Source organism: Convolutriloba macropyga, chromosome 1 (genome assembly GCF_964194025.1).
Source record: "Convolutriloba macropyga chromosome 1, txConMacr16.3, whole genome shotgun sequence".
Lineage (NCBI taxonomy): Eukaryota > Metazoa > Xenacoelomorpha > Acoela > Convolutidae > Convolutriloba > Convolutriloba macropyga.
This window is the reverse complement of record NC_134468.1, coordinates 19505488-19520449: the sequence shown is the minus strand read 5'-3', so window position 1 is coordinate 19520449 and position 14962 is coordinate 19505488. Positions and strand designations below refer to the sequence as shown.

The window sequence follows — 14962 nt, the reverse complement described above, 5'->3', positions numbered from 1 at the left end:
TAGAATTTTTACAGTAACCTATTGTCAAACCCTAGAGGTTCCTCGACTCTGGAGGCTGGAGAAACCTAAAAATCGCCAAAAACCTTTCAAAAAACGTGAAAAAAGTGCAAATCTTTTCAAAAAATTTGCTAAAATTTGTCATATTAAAAAATTGAAAGCTATTCCATGGCAAATAAAGCTATGCCATGCTTCTGGAAAGACCTGAAAAACGAAAAAAATGTCAAAACAATTGAAAAAATTGGCACGTTTTGTCAAAAAATGCAGAATTTGTAATGTTAAAACGTTGAAACCATTCCACTACCACTAGAAACTATGCAAATAGCTTTTAAAAAACTCTATAGGAGGTTCCTTGACTCCTAGGGCTAAACAAATACCAAAAATTTTCAAAAAGCTTGAAATAATTGTGAAAATTAGCATAAAATTGCGTGTTTTTAGTGATCGCTTGTTCGTTAGCAGCCACGGGGGGGGGGGCTGATGGAGGGGGGGCAGACGTTGGTAACAGTGGGGGGTGGCAACAGCGGGGTGGGGGTGCGGGCAATAGTGGGGGGAGACAACAGTGGGGGGGGGGGTGTCCTCAACCTCTAAGAACCGCCCTTCACAACATAAGTAGGTCTCCAAAACAATTTGAGCTGAAACAGAGCTAAAAGACTCTAAGAGCACTTAATGCCCGCGGGGCGCTACCTGTTTATCCCGTTTTTGAGGACGAAAAGTCAAAAGCGTCAGACGAAAAATTGATCAAGCGAAAAATTCCATAAAAAAGACCGACAGCACTAATATAATTGCTAGAAACTTCGTTAGAGAGCAATTAATAAGATAGACAGATTGCCCACCAGTCCTTTAATTGACCACTAGATTTTTTCTTTAATTGGAGACACATATGCTCTATAAGGAAAAAACCCTCAGAGCTTTTTCGAAATCAATATTTGAAATCAAAAACTCAAGACACTGATGCTCAAGAAATAAGGCATATACAATTGGCACTACTTAGATGCACATTATTGATCATTAATCAGTAAATGTTCATAAGATTTAAAGTTCATTAAGTGGGCTCAGAAGTCATTTTTCGAGTGAGGTAAGTCGCGCAATTGCCCTAAAAGCAGAGCAAATGAAGACACGCACCCAATTTATCTGCAAAGCAGTACAAGTCAATGAAACTGAACAAGTCAATTGTCGCAAGAATCATCGATGGATACGACGAATTAAAGAAAAACATAGCAGGACAAGTCCTGACGTAAAATTCAATTTTCCTTGAATAAACAAAAACCAGACCTATAACGGACTATGAGTGAATTGGGAAAAGCATTTCCAAAAAAATCAGATAAAAAAATGAAAAAAAAAACAAAATCAGTTTCAAAATGCCGCATGTGAACAAAAAACCACTAGAGAGAAAAAGAAATTTGGTTCAAACCAAAAACTAGGCCTAGAATGGATTGGTAATTGATTATGAATGGATTGGGAATTGATTATGAATGGATTGAGAATTGATTATGAATGGATTAGAAATTGATTATAAATGGATTGGGAAAACCATTTAGAAAAAAATCGATCCAGAAAATCGAAAAAACAGTATAGAAACCAAAGTGAAATTGCCGTATGTGAACAAAAAACCAATCGAGAAAGCGAATTTTTCTTCAAACACTGTTTTCTCACTGTACTTATAAATTAGAGTGAAAAAAAGGAACCCCGCAAAACCACTGGCTATTTCACTCCACTTCCTGTTTCGGCGTGATAAAAATCACAACTCTATTTTGACTTTAAAATGTGCTAACAGATCTTAAAGACAGCGCCCCATTACAATTCAAATCACTATGTAAAAAATCCAGTTAAAAATCACTATGTCACCAAGCTGCTACCGCTTCACGGCTATTAAACATAGCTGGCAGATTGTCAGAAAATAGCTGCAATAGATTCGTAGATCGGCAGTCTAAAAAAACAGAAAAAAAGACAGACCAAAAAAATTCGTTTTTTCATTGAAAGCTGATATGTTAAATTTTGATTAAAAATCTGTATAAAGTTACTGCTGCCTCTATTAGCTGGTCTCAAATAACCTTCATTTAGAGTGAAACACACCCATTTGACCTTATCTCTTTGAATTAAAGTAAATAAAAGTCAATTTCAAAGTGAGGATGTCATTTTTGAGTGAGGTAAGTCAAGTGTGACCAAAAAATTTAATCACGCGAATGAGCAAAAAAACTCGCTCCACTAAGAGCGAAAAATGACGTCACACATGCAATTCAGTTAAAATTGCATGAGCGAATGAACAAAAAGTGGCTGTGACGTCATATGGGCGTAACAAAAATCATGACGACGAAATAAAAAAACATAGCAGGACAAGTCCTGACGTACATTTCAAAGAACTTTCATTGACTAAACAAAAAACTAGACCTAGAACGGACTATGAATGCATTGGGAAAACTATTTAGAAAAAAATTATATCCAAAAAATTGAAAAAACATAGCTGGCAGATTGCCAGAAAATAGCCGCAATAGATTCGTAGATCGGCAGTCTAAAAAAAACAGTAAAAAAGACAGACCAAAAAATTTGTCTTTTCATTGAGGGCTGATCTGTTATATTTTGATTAAAAATCTGTTTAAGTTATTGCTGCCTCTATTAGCTGATCTCTAATAACCTTCATTTAGAGTGACACACACACCCATTTGACCTTATCTTTTTGAATTAAAGTAAATAAAAGTCAATTTCAAAGTGAGGAAGTCATTTGTGAGAGTGAGGTAAGTCAAGTATGACCAAAAATTTGATCAAGCGCATGAAAAAAAAACTCGCTCCACTAAGAGCGAAAAATGACGTCACACATGCAATTCAGTTGAAATTGCATGAACGAATGAACAAAAAGTGGCTGTGAAGTCATATGGTCGTAACAAAAATCATGAAGACGAAATAAAAAAAACAAGAGAAGGCGAATAATAGCCCCAGCTATCGCTTTGCGGCTATTAAAAAAACAGTAAAAATCAAAGTTAAACTGCCGCATGTGAACAAAAAACCACTAGCGAGAAAGCGAATTTTTGTTCAAACACCGTTTTCTCACTCCACTTTAAATTTAGAGCGAAAAAATTTCACGCCGCAAAACCACTCGCTCTTGCGCTCCATTTCCTGTTTCGGCGTGACCAAAATCACAACTCCAATTTGACTTCAAAAATCATGAAAATGTGTGAACAGATCCTAAAAAAAAACATAGCCGGAAGAATTCCGGAAGCGACTCGAAGCACCAAATCTTCACTAACAAAACCGTAATTGCAGCTGAAGCCATTACCTTTTGTATTAAACCATTAACTCATTACCTCCGCGGGTCTGATCTAAAAATCGGTGAAATTTAAACCACTGTCACCAAGAGAAAGAAAATGCAGCAAAACTTTATTATTGAAAACGTTTGGTAACGTTAAAAAAAGTCTGAAATATTTAGGATGGTCAAAAACTAATAGCCTGACAAAGCTGACAGGGCCATCAAATGCCCTCAGATAATTAATGATTACAATCTCAAAAAGATCGCGAAAGCAAACGGCAGATAAAAACTTTAAAAAAAGACAGGAAAGTCAAAATTATTCAAAAAAGAGTGCTCAAACTTAAGAATCAGAGAACCACTACAATTAGATTTATAATCACGGCAATTAAGACAAAAATAATACATGATTCTTCCTTGTTGTATATATGCTAGACAACAAGATTTCATACTAATTCAAAAATTAAATTAATCATAGAAAAACAAAAGCAACAGAATAATATTCAGGCAAACAATCGTCTAAAAACAATGCCCAGCCCGCAATAAAATTGCAATGAATAGTAATAAGTCGAAATGTTGGAAAAGACTTTCTAGCAAACTCCCAGTACTGCCTTATTTTGAATTAAATCAATTGCAAACCGAAGAAACCAAGATCTAAGAAAAAGCTGAATTCATTCAATTTTTTAACAACTGAAAAAATCAATATAACGAAAACAAAAGTAGGTGCCAGGACAAAACTAGAATGATACAAACGAGAATGTGAAGAATATGGACACAATGTTAGGAACATCGTAACAAAAAGACCAATTCTTGATTTTTGAAAGTTAAAAATCAAATTTAAAAAAATCAAGAAAAACGAGTACATTTCATTGATCAGCATTCAAGACATAGAAAAGACAACGAGTCAATCGAGACAAAAATCCAGCTTGATGAACAGAATAAAACAAGAAAAAGCAGAATTCAGACATACGAAACAATGAAACATTTTGCGAAAAAGTGGTCAAAAAATATTTAAGACTGCATTTATGAAAAAAAATTATCTGTTTTTTCAAAAACTTAACACCAAAAAATGATTGAATTTTTTTTGAAACAAAATTAAAGTCCCTCATCTTCCCCAAAATACTATTTCTAGTAATTAAATGCAAAATACAAACAAAAAACTGAAAAAAAATAGCAAAAATCTACGAAAATCGATTACAAATGTACAATTTTATGAAACAAAATTACATCGAGGTAGAAAGAGGCATTGAGTATATGAATTATCAAAAGGAAGTTGCCATATTAACTGATTTTTGACAAAAAAACAGCTAAAAGATCCAAAAATGAAGAAATTAATAGAAAAAAAAGCCAAAAATTAACTAAAAAATCAAGAACTATGTGCCAATTTCGCATTTGAAACGCAATTTCAGGCTATGCAAAATACTGTGCTAACAATTTCCCGGGTTTACATTTCAACATAGCATCGATTAAAAATTATTTCTACAAAAAACCAAATTACAAGCAAAAAAACTAGGCCACTTAGACGAAAAAACGGTTATCTATATGTGCCATTCGGTCAAAAACTACTTTTCAATGTCAAAAAGTCATTCACTAAACGCAGCGCATGATCAAAAAACTTCTCTCGCTCAGAAAAAATTAGTTCACACTGCAATTTTACTCGCTTTCGCTTTTAGGTCAAAACATCGTCTGAACGAATAGTACTTCCGGTAAAAAAAAAACATAGCCGGAAGAATTCCGGAAGCGACTCGAAGCGTCAGAACTTCACTAACAAAACCGTAATTGCAACGGAAGCCACTACCTTTTGTAATAAAACATTAGCTCACTACCTCCCCAGGTCTGCTCTAAAAATTGGTGAAGCTTAAACCACTGTCAACGAGAGAAACAAAATGCAGCAAAATTTTATATTATTGAAACGTTTGGTAACGTTAAAAAATCCAAAACAATTAAGGTGGCAAAAAAGTGATAGTCTGAAAAAGCTGACAAGGTTATCAACAGCCCTCAAATTATTCATGATTCTAATCTGAAAAAGATCGCGAAAGCAAACGGCAGACAATAATCTTAGAAACTAAGTTAAATCTTTTCAAAAAAGAAAGCTCAAATTTAAGAATCAAAAAACACCTGTAATTAAACTTCTACACTCCTTATCAATGCGATTAAGACAAAAAACAACACCCACCTGTTCCTTCTTTTACATAAGCTAGACGACATGATTTCATACTAAACCAAAAATAAAATGGATCATAGAAAAGACATAAGCAGCAGAATTTTCAAAGGCAAAAAATCGTTTTAATGAAAACAAAGGCCGGAAGAAAGCTGTAGTAATTAGTCATAAGTGGAAATTTTGGAAAACGCTTGCTATCAAACTCTCAGTACTGCCTTATATTGAATGAAATCAATTGCAAACCAAAGAAATGACGTAATGCAAACCAAAGAAAATCAAAGAAAAAGCTGAAATCATTCATTTTTTACAACTGAAAAAATCAATATACCGAAAACAAATGTAGGTGCCAGGACGAAGCTAGAATGATACTAACTAGAATGTAAATATCAGCACAATGTAAGGAACACCGTAACAAAAAGACATCCTTGATTTTTGAAAGTTGAAAATCAATTTAAAAAATTCAAGAAAAACGAATACATTTCATTGTTCAGCATTCAAGACATAGAAAAGATAACTAGTCATCCGACACAAAGATCTATCCTCCTTAAGAGAACAAAAAATAGGAAAAAGCAGAATTCATAAATACGAAACATTGCAACATTGAACATTTTGCAAAAAAATGGTCAAAGAACTTTTAAGGTAAGACTGCACTTATGTAAAAGTTTTAACTGTTTTTTTTTTCAAAACTTAACGCCAACAAATGATTGAATTTTTATTGAAAGGAAAATAAAGTCCCTCTTGTTGCACAAAAAAACTATTTCTAGCAATTACAACCAAAATACAAACGAAAAATTGACGAAAATCGAAGAAAACTACCAAATTCGGATTAGCATATGTACAATTTTATGAAACAAAATTACATCGAGGTAGAAATATGCGTTGAGCATAGGATTTATCAAAGAGAAGTGGCCATATTAATTGATTTTTGACAAAAAACGGTTAAAAGACCCAAAAATGAAGAAATTATTACTAAAAAAGCCAGAAATTAACTAAAAAATCAAGAATTATGTGCCAATTTTCAACTTGAAACGCATTTTCAGGCTCTGCAAAACACTGTGGTATCAATTTCCGAGGTTGACATTTCAATATAGTATCGAATAAAACTTTTTACCACATGAAACCAAATTAAAAGCAAAAAAATTGGGCCACTTAAACGAAAAAACGGCTAAAAAGGGTCATCTATATGTGCAATTCAGTCAAAAACTACTTTTCAAAGTCAAAAAGCCATTCACTAAACGCAGCGCATGATCAAAAAACTTCTCTCGCTTAGCGAAAATCTGTTCACCAAGACAGCTTTTCTCACTTTCGCTTTTAGGTCAAAATGCCGCGTGAACAAATCTACTTCCTGTAAAAAAAAACATAGCCGGAAGAATTCCGGAAGCGACTCGAAGCCGCAAAACCTTACAAACAAAACCCTAATTGCAGCTGAAGCAATTACCATTTGAATTCAACCATTAACTCATTACCTCCCCTGGTCTGATCTAAAAATTGGTGAAACTTAAACCACTGTCACAAAGAAAAAAAGGCAGAAAAATTTTATATTGTTGAAAATGTTTGATAACGTTAAAAAATCCGAAATAGATAAGCAGATCAAAATACCGATGGCCTAAAACAGCTGAAAGGGTTATCAATTGCCCTCAAATAATTCATGATTCTGATCTCAAAAAGATCAGAAAAGCAAACGGCAGATAACAATCTTAGAAACTAAGTTAAGTCTTTTTTTTTTAAAAAAAAGAATACTCAAATTTAGGAATCAGAAAACCACTATAATTACAGTTATAATCACTGCAATTAAAACAAAAAATGGCACATACTTCTCCCTTGTTCTGCATATGCTAGACAACATGATTTAAAATTAATTCAAAAATTTAAATAATCATAGAAAAGACAAGCAGCAGAAAAATGTTCAAAGGCAAAAAATCGTTTAAATTAACACCAAGGCCGGAAGGAAATTGCAGTAGATAGTATTAAGTAGAGCTTTTGGAAAACGCTGGCTAGCAAACTCTCAGTAGTGCCTTGTGTTGAATGAAATCAATTGCAAACAAAGAAATGACGAAAATCTAAGAAAACGCTGAAATCATTCAATTTTTTAACAACTGAAACAACCAGAAATAAATGTGCCATAAAAAGCTGCCAGGACAAAACTAAAATGATACTAACTAGAATGATAAGAACATGGACACATTATGAGGAACACCGTAATAAAAACACATTCTGATTTTTGAAAGTCAAAAATAAAAAAAAACAAAATTCAAGAAAAACGAATACATTTCATTGCTCAGCATTAGAGATAACTTCAGCAGTAGAAAAGATAACTAGTCGTCCAATAAAAAGATCTATCCTCCTGAAGTGAACAAAAAAATAAGAAAAACCAGATATCAAACATACGAAACATTAAATATTTTACAGAAAAAGGTCAAAAAACTTTTAATACTGCTTTCATGAAAAATGGAAGCTGAAAAAATCAATATACCAAAAATAAAAATAGGTGCCAGGACAAAGCTAGAATGATACTAACTAGAATTTTAAAAATATGGGCCCAATATAAGGAAAACCGTAACAAAAAGGCATTCTTGTTTTTAAAAAGTTAAAAATCAAATTAAAAAATCAAGAAACAAATACAGTTCACTGCTCAACATTCGAGAACTAGAAAAGATAACTAGTCATCCGATACAAAAATCTATCCTCCTGAAGAGAACAAAAAATAGGAAAAAGCAGAACTCAAAAATATAAAACATTGAAACATTTTGCAAAAAAAAAATTATCAAAAAACTTTTAAGACTGCATTTACGAAAAAGCTTCAACTGTTTTTCAAAAATTGAACTCCAAAAAATGATTGAATTTTTATTAAAACGCAATTAAGGTCCCTCATGTTGCACAAAAAGACTATTTCTTGTAATTACAATCAAAATACAAACAAAAAACTGACAAAAATCGGGAAAAAAACTACCAAAATCGGATTAGCATATGTACAATTTTATAAAACAAAAATACAACGAGGTAGAGAGAGGCGTTAAGTATATGAATTATCAAAGGGAAGTTGCCAATTGAACTGATTTTTGACAAAAAGACGGTTAAAAGATCTAGGAATGAAGAAATTAATAGAAAAAGAAAAAAATTAATTAAAAAATCAAAAAATATGTGCCAATTTTCAAATTGAAACCCATATTCAGGCTCTGCAAAGCACTGTGGCATCAATCTCCGATTTTGGCATTTCAATATAGTATCGAATAAAAATTATTTCTACAAAAAACCAAATTACAAGCAAAAAAAATTGGCCACTTAGACGAAAAAACGGCTAAAAACGGTTATCTATATATCCCATTCAGTCAAAAACTACTTTTCAAAGTCAAAAAGTCATTCACTAAACGCAGCGCATGATCAAAAAACTTCTCTCGCTTAGCGAAAATTTGTTCACCAAGACAGCTTTTCTCACTTTCGCTTTTAGGTCAAAATGCCGCGTGAACAAATCTACTTCCTGTAAAAAAAAAAAAAACCGAGAGAAAACCAATACTCCTCTTCGAGTCGTAAAAAACCGAGAGAAAACCAATACTCCTCTTCGAGTCGTAAAAAACCTTAAGAAAACCAATACTCCTCTTCGAGTCGTAATAAAAAAAGACAGCGCCCCAATATAATTCAAATTCTTTGAATTGTAAAAAACCAAGAGCACCGCAATATAGCTACGCTCAGCTTACAGCTTCGCAGCTATAAAAAAGAATAGATCGCTTCGATCAGCATAAACTCACTACTTACCCAAATACATGTTCGAGGGCTATTCCAGTAGAAGGCGCATGCTTGGGAATACCTGCAGCCATATCTTTCAGCAGTCTACTCTCTCGATTGTGCTCTTTGAACACATGAGTAGCCGCATCTTTATTCACAAATCTTTCATATGACTGCTCTGCTTCCCGTTCAATCTCAGAATCAATTTCACCGGCATTTGACAACTCCGAATCACTACCCTCACTGTCGGACCATCCTGCAACCCCATTGGCTAACGATTCACTCGTGCCAACTTCCTCCGTTTCGTTTTGCCCCTCTGGTCCGCTTGAAAAACTCCACTGAAAAACTGCATGATCAGCACCACCAACTGTTATAAGTCGCTTCTTATCACTGGTGAAGCGTACATTCGTAACATGCGCAGAGTGACCCGTATACTTTTTAAACTTGGCTCCTTTCTTGAATGTTGGATACTTGAACAACTTGACCAGTCCAAAATCATCACCCGTAACGCATACGCCTTGCTCAAAGTTAACATCAATGGCATTGACGTCATTCGTATCCGTATATTTGGCCCAAATTCCGGCAACTTCTTGTCCCAATACTCCCGTCCACGTATGCCAGATTATTTTGTCAATTTCATCTTTGCCTGTAATTCTCTTTCCACCTGAAATGACAAGACAGGTTGTTTTCAATTTTTTTTTACCTATTTCACTTATACAAAATCTTTATTCACAAAGCTCAATCTCTGGCAGAGTAAATTCTTTGCACTGTAATTTGCATAAATCCAATGCCAGAATTCCGTAGAAGAAAATGCTGATGTAGATAGATAACAAGCCCGTCTACCTCGGGAAAACTTGTTTCAATTGACTGAGCTTTTCATTTTAGGTAGCTAAATCCTCGCCCCTGCAAGGGAGACTGCTATGGTTTAACGAAACTACCGCGAGTACAGCAACTAATCGATAAGATTGCGATATATTTTCAATTAATTGATAATTGATTTTGCGCCGATATTCGGAGACTGGAAAACCACTGAAAAGCGACTAGATTTCAATTTTTTTTCGTTATTACTCAAATTTTCACCTATCACAATTCAAATTATCAATCGAATTACTTTGCAAATGGTATATTTTATAACCCTTCGGCTTTTGAGGCTTTTTATTGACGACAGTGGCAGCAATTCGTCTCGTCAGAAATATTCACATTACGTAACTGTTGACCACAATCAAAAGTCGATACCTTAACAGTGGACACGAGCAACAAGACATTTGCCACCTGTACACACTAGTAACGTGACATTCTCCAGGATTTTGAGCATTCAATTAGACTAAAACTTCATTTTCCGATTTTAAACATAGCCGGCAGATTGCCGGAAAATAGCCGCGATAGACGCTTGGGGCCTTCCATGAATTGAAACAACTAAAGAGATTAGATAGACAGATCCACCACCAGTCCTTTAATAGACCACTAGACTTTTTGGGTTCGCTTTGGACTGTCATTTTTATGAGACACATAAGCTCTATAAGGAGAAAGCCCTAATAGGGCTTTTCAACATTAGGATCTTTTCCGTTTGTGCCCCCTCAGCCTAGCGGGCGCATATTATTTGCACCCCCAGATGCACGTGCAATATTTGGCGGGGGGCACAAACGGAAAAGATCCCAAAATTAATATTCGAAATCAAAAACTCAAGACTCTAATATTCAAGAATTAGGGCATATGTTTGGCACTACTCAGATGCACACTATGCGCCTTTTACAAGTAAATAGTCAGAAAATTTAAAGTTCCATAAGTGAGTTCAGAAGTCAATTTTTTGAGTGAGGTAAGTCATCGAAAAAGTCAATTCCAAGAAGTCAGGGTAAGACGAAACAAAAATCTGTTAGACGAAGTAAAAAAACATAGCAGGACAAGTCCTGACGTACAATTCAAAGAATTTTCATTGATTAAACAGAGAACGGACTATGAATGGATTGGGAAAACCATTTAGAAAAAAGTGCGATCCAAAAAATCGAAAAAAACAGTTAAAATCAAAGCGAAATTGCCGCATGTGAACAAAAACCACTAGCGAGAAAGCGAGTTTTTGTTCAAATACCGTTTTCTCAGTCTACATTAAATTTAGAGCGAAAAAATTTTACGCCGCAAAACCACTCTTTCGCTCCACTTCCTGTTTCGGCGTGACCAAAATCACTACTCCAATTTGACTTCAAAAATCATGAAAAAGTGTCAACAGAACATAAACATAGCCGGCAGATTGCCGGAATAGCTGCGAAAGAAGAGACCTGCGTGCCATATAATAGAGATAGAAACAGATACAGATCTAAATTGAAAAAAAACGACTCCGCTCAAAAAACTAGGTAACAAACATTCAGTGATAACTTAATAAAGCTTGTTAAAATTCATTCCGCAGAAGCCTCTTATTAGGGACCTTTACTGCAGATATGAGTTCCCTAGATTTAAATTTTAAAGTGCAAAAGTTATTTTATTGAGTGAGGTAAGTCACGTATGATCAAAATCTAATCACGCAAATAATCTAACAACTTTTGCTAAAGCGAGTGAGAAATGATGTCACGCGCGCAAATGCCGTTAGTGAGAGGAAGAAATCATTCAGAAAATTTGACTTTTTCAACTTCGCTGTGCTAACAAATGTAAAACAAAAAAAGAGCGTCAGACGACGAAACAAAAAAAAACCAAGAGCACCGCAATATAGCTACGCTCAGCTGACAGCTTCGCAGCTATAAAAAAAGACAGCACCCCAATACAAATCAAAGTCTTTGAATTGTAAAAAAATTAGGAGCGCTATAATAGCCGCCTGGAATTGAGAACGCGACTATTAAACATACCCGGCAGATTGTCGCAAAATAGCCACCGTTGATTCCAATAAGCATGGTTGGGATTGAAAGAATAGGTATTGAAAAAAAAATATTTGTACAAAAACATTTTTTAAGTTCCATTTATTTTGATGGCATTTCGTAAATGAACATACTTGTTTCTTATAGAGAGGCTACAGGGACCACTATCAATACCAATAAGCATAAGAGATGGTAACTAAGACTTATAGGAACGACGTTCAAATAGCGGGCATCTAAAATTGGGCTTTATGGGTTTATCCCGTTTCTATTTCTGACTTCAATTTTTTATACTGACTCTGTTCATTTTGAATTGCTTTGCTGAGCAACTCATGTTCAAAATCTAAAAAACTATTAGCAGAATGAGAGAAGAGAGAAACTAGCCTAGAGAAGTCATAAAGATTTCACGCAAAATGTCGAAAAAGCGGCAAAAAGGCAAAGCGAAAAAAAGTTCGACGAAGTAAAAAAAAATAGGAGCGCTATAATAGCCGGCTGAGAAGATGAGGGCGGCTATTAATAAGCAATTACTTGTGACCCAATTCAGAGACATTCTTGTGACACATGATAAGGATACTTGCAAAACTGCGAACTGTTGCGAGGGACTATTCCTATGTTAATCGCCAATTAAACTTTTGAAGACAGAAAGTGAAATGATCAGTCGAAAAAAAATCAGTGAAAAGTTGGTCTAAATTTGCAAAAAAAGACTAGCAGACCTAATAAAATTGCTAAACTTCTTTTGAGAGCGATTTTAATTTTTTTTTCAAGAAGCCGACTAGCGTCAAATGCATTGCCTTCAAACGACAGGCGGGTGAAATAACATCAATTTGAGCCACTACGAGGCTCAAATTGATGTTATTAAAGCTAATTAAAGACAATCAATAACAGAGTAAAAATAGCAAAGATCACCGACTAGTAGTAAACTACTCTTGACTTTTAGTAGTAAACTTCGGCCAACTCAGTTAATCTTGACCAAGTTGCATTGAAGAAATCAAACGTTAAAAAGTCACTCCAAAAACCACAGTTGTGAGAAAAAAAGCATTAAAAGAAAAACAGGACCCAGATATTTGCTGCAAACTTCGTCTGTTAAAGATTTTACATCAAAATTTCAAAGTCGACAGAAAATTTTCATTAAATTTTCATCAAAATTTCAATCGTCCAACTACCACGAAATTTCACTCAATTCAACCAAAGTACCTCCATCCTGTGTAACAAAGTAGTTATCGATCCCAGCATCAAGAATTTTAAATAAAGTTTGTTTTTCTACACTTGCACTTCCCTTAAATAATGGATAACAGTGGATTAAAAGGAGAAGATACCTATGTGCAACTTGAAAACATACCCGGCAGATTGCCGGAAAATAGCCGCCGTTGATTCCAATAAGCATGATTGGGATTGAACGAATAGAATATATTGAAAAAAAAAAAGATTTTTGTACAAAAATATTTTTTAAGTCCGATCTATTTGGATGGCATTTCGTAGTTGAACATAACGTACTTCTGTTTCTTAGAGAGAGGCTAAAGGGGCTACTATCAACACCAATAAGCATTAGAGGTGGAAACTAAGACATAGGAACGACGTTCAAATAGCGGGCATCTAAAATTGGGCTTTATGGGTTTATCCCGTTTCTATTTCTGACTTCAATTTTTTATACCGACTCTGTTCATTTTGAATTGCTTTGCTTAGCAACTGATGTTCAAATTCACTTTTAGCAGAATGAGAGAAGAGAGAAACTAGCCTAGAGAAGTCAAAAAGATTTCACGCAAAATGTCGAAAAAGCGGCAAAATGATAAAGCGAAAAAAAGTTTGACGAAGTAAAAAAACATAGCAGGACAAGTCCTGACGTACAATTCAAAGAATTTTCATTGACTAAACAGAAAAACCAGACCTAGAATGGACTAAGAGTGAATTGAGAAAACCATTTTTAAAAAATTCTGATAAAATAAGAAAAAAAAAACAAAAAATCAATGTGAAAATGCCGCATGTGAACAAAAAAAAACCACTAACGAGAAAAGAAAATTTAATTCACACAAAAAACTAGGCCTAGAATGAGCTTTGAATGGATTGGGAAAATCATTTAGAAAAAAATCCGATCCAAAAAATCGAAAAAACAGTAAAAATCAGAGTGAAATTGCCGCATGTGAACAAAAAACCACTACCGAGAAACCGAATTTTTGTTCAAACACCATTTTCTCACTCTACTTTAAAATTAGAGCAAAAAAAATTCACGCCGCAAAACCACTCGCTGTTTCGCTCCATTTCCTGTTTCGGCGTGACCAAAATCACTACTCCAATTTGACTTGAAAAATCATGAAAATGTGTGAACAGATCTTAAAAAAAAACATAGCCGGAAGAATTCCGGAAACGACTCGAAGTAAAAATTTGACTATTCCCACTGATCAGATGCGTCACCAGCATATTACCAATCGACAGACAGTGTAACCAATTCACAAAGAAAAGAATGGAGAACTGGAAACTTGACAAAGGACAAAATCAAAAAGTAATATTCTCTAAAAATCCAAACAAAATTCTCTACAAAAAGATAACATGCAGCTTCCCATCCATAACTCAAAGAAAACAATTAGTTATATATATTTGGCTAGATCAATCGCCCACCTAGTACTTGCAGAGAAACGTTAAACAACAAACTAAAAAAAGACTAAGAAAAATTTAACGAATTAGAATTTTGTATTATTTGTTTAAAGGAAAACTGCCCTGCTAAGCCTTCAAGTGCAAATTCATAGTATCAACAAACACAAAAACGCTCTTTATTGAGAAAACGTTGCCAGCAGAAAAAAAACATTAAATTGGAAGAAATAGGCAAAAAAAACTTAGAAAAAAGACAAAAAGTGGCCAAAATTCGATCCGATTTACTCGATTTTCTTTAAAAACAACTCAAAACTGATATCAATCAAAATGAGAGACATCCAAAAGAGCTACAACAACTGACTTCCACTGGAAAACTCCCCAAATGCTATCAAAGGTTGAGGAAGAATAGAAACGACA

General features: G+C 34.3%; 2 protein-coding genes across 2 annotated transcripts in view; one reads left to right on the top strand and one right to left on the bottom strand.

Moving 5' to 3' along the window:
• The window catches only part of LOC142336137 (surfeit locus protein 4-like), a 229081-nt gene that overhangs the window by 112440 nt on the left and 101679 nt on the right, over window positions 1-14962 (top strand). The gene's annotated exons all lie outside the window — the stretch shown is intronic.
• LOC142336131 (echinoderm microtubule-associated protein-like 6) overlaps window positions 1-14962 on the bottom strand; it is a 143222-nt gene that overhangs the window by 90697 nt on the left and 37563 nt on the right. Inside the window, exon 9 of the mRNA XM_075384709.1 lies at window positions 9150-9783. Coding sequence (XP_075240824.1) covers window positions 9150-9783 — 634 coding nt within the window. The remainder of the gene's footprint in view (window positions 1-9149; window positions 9784-14962) is intronic.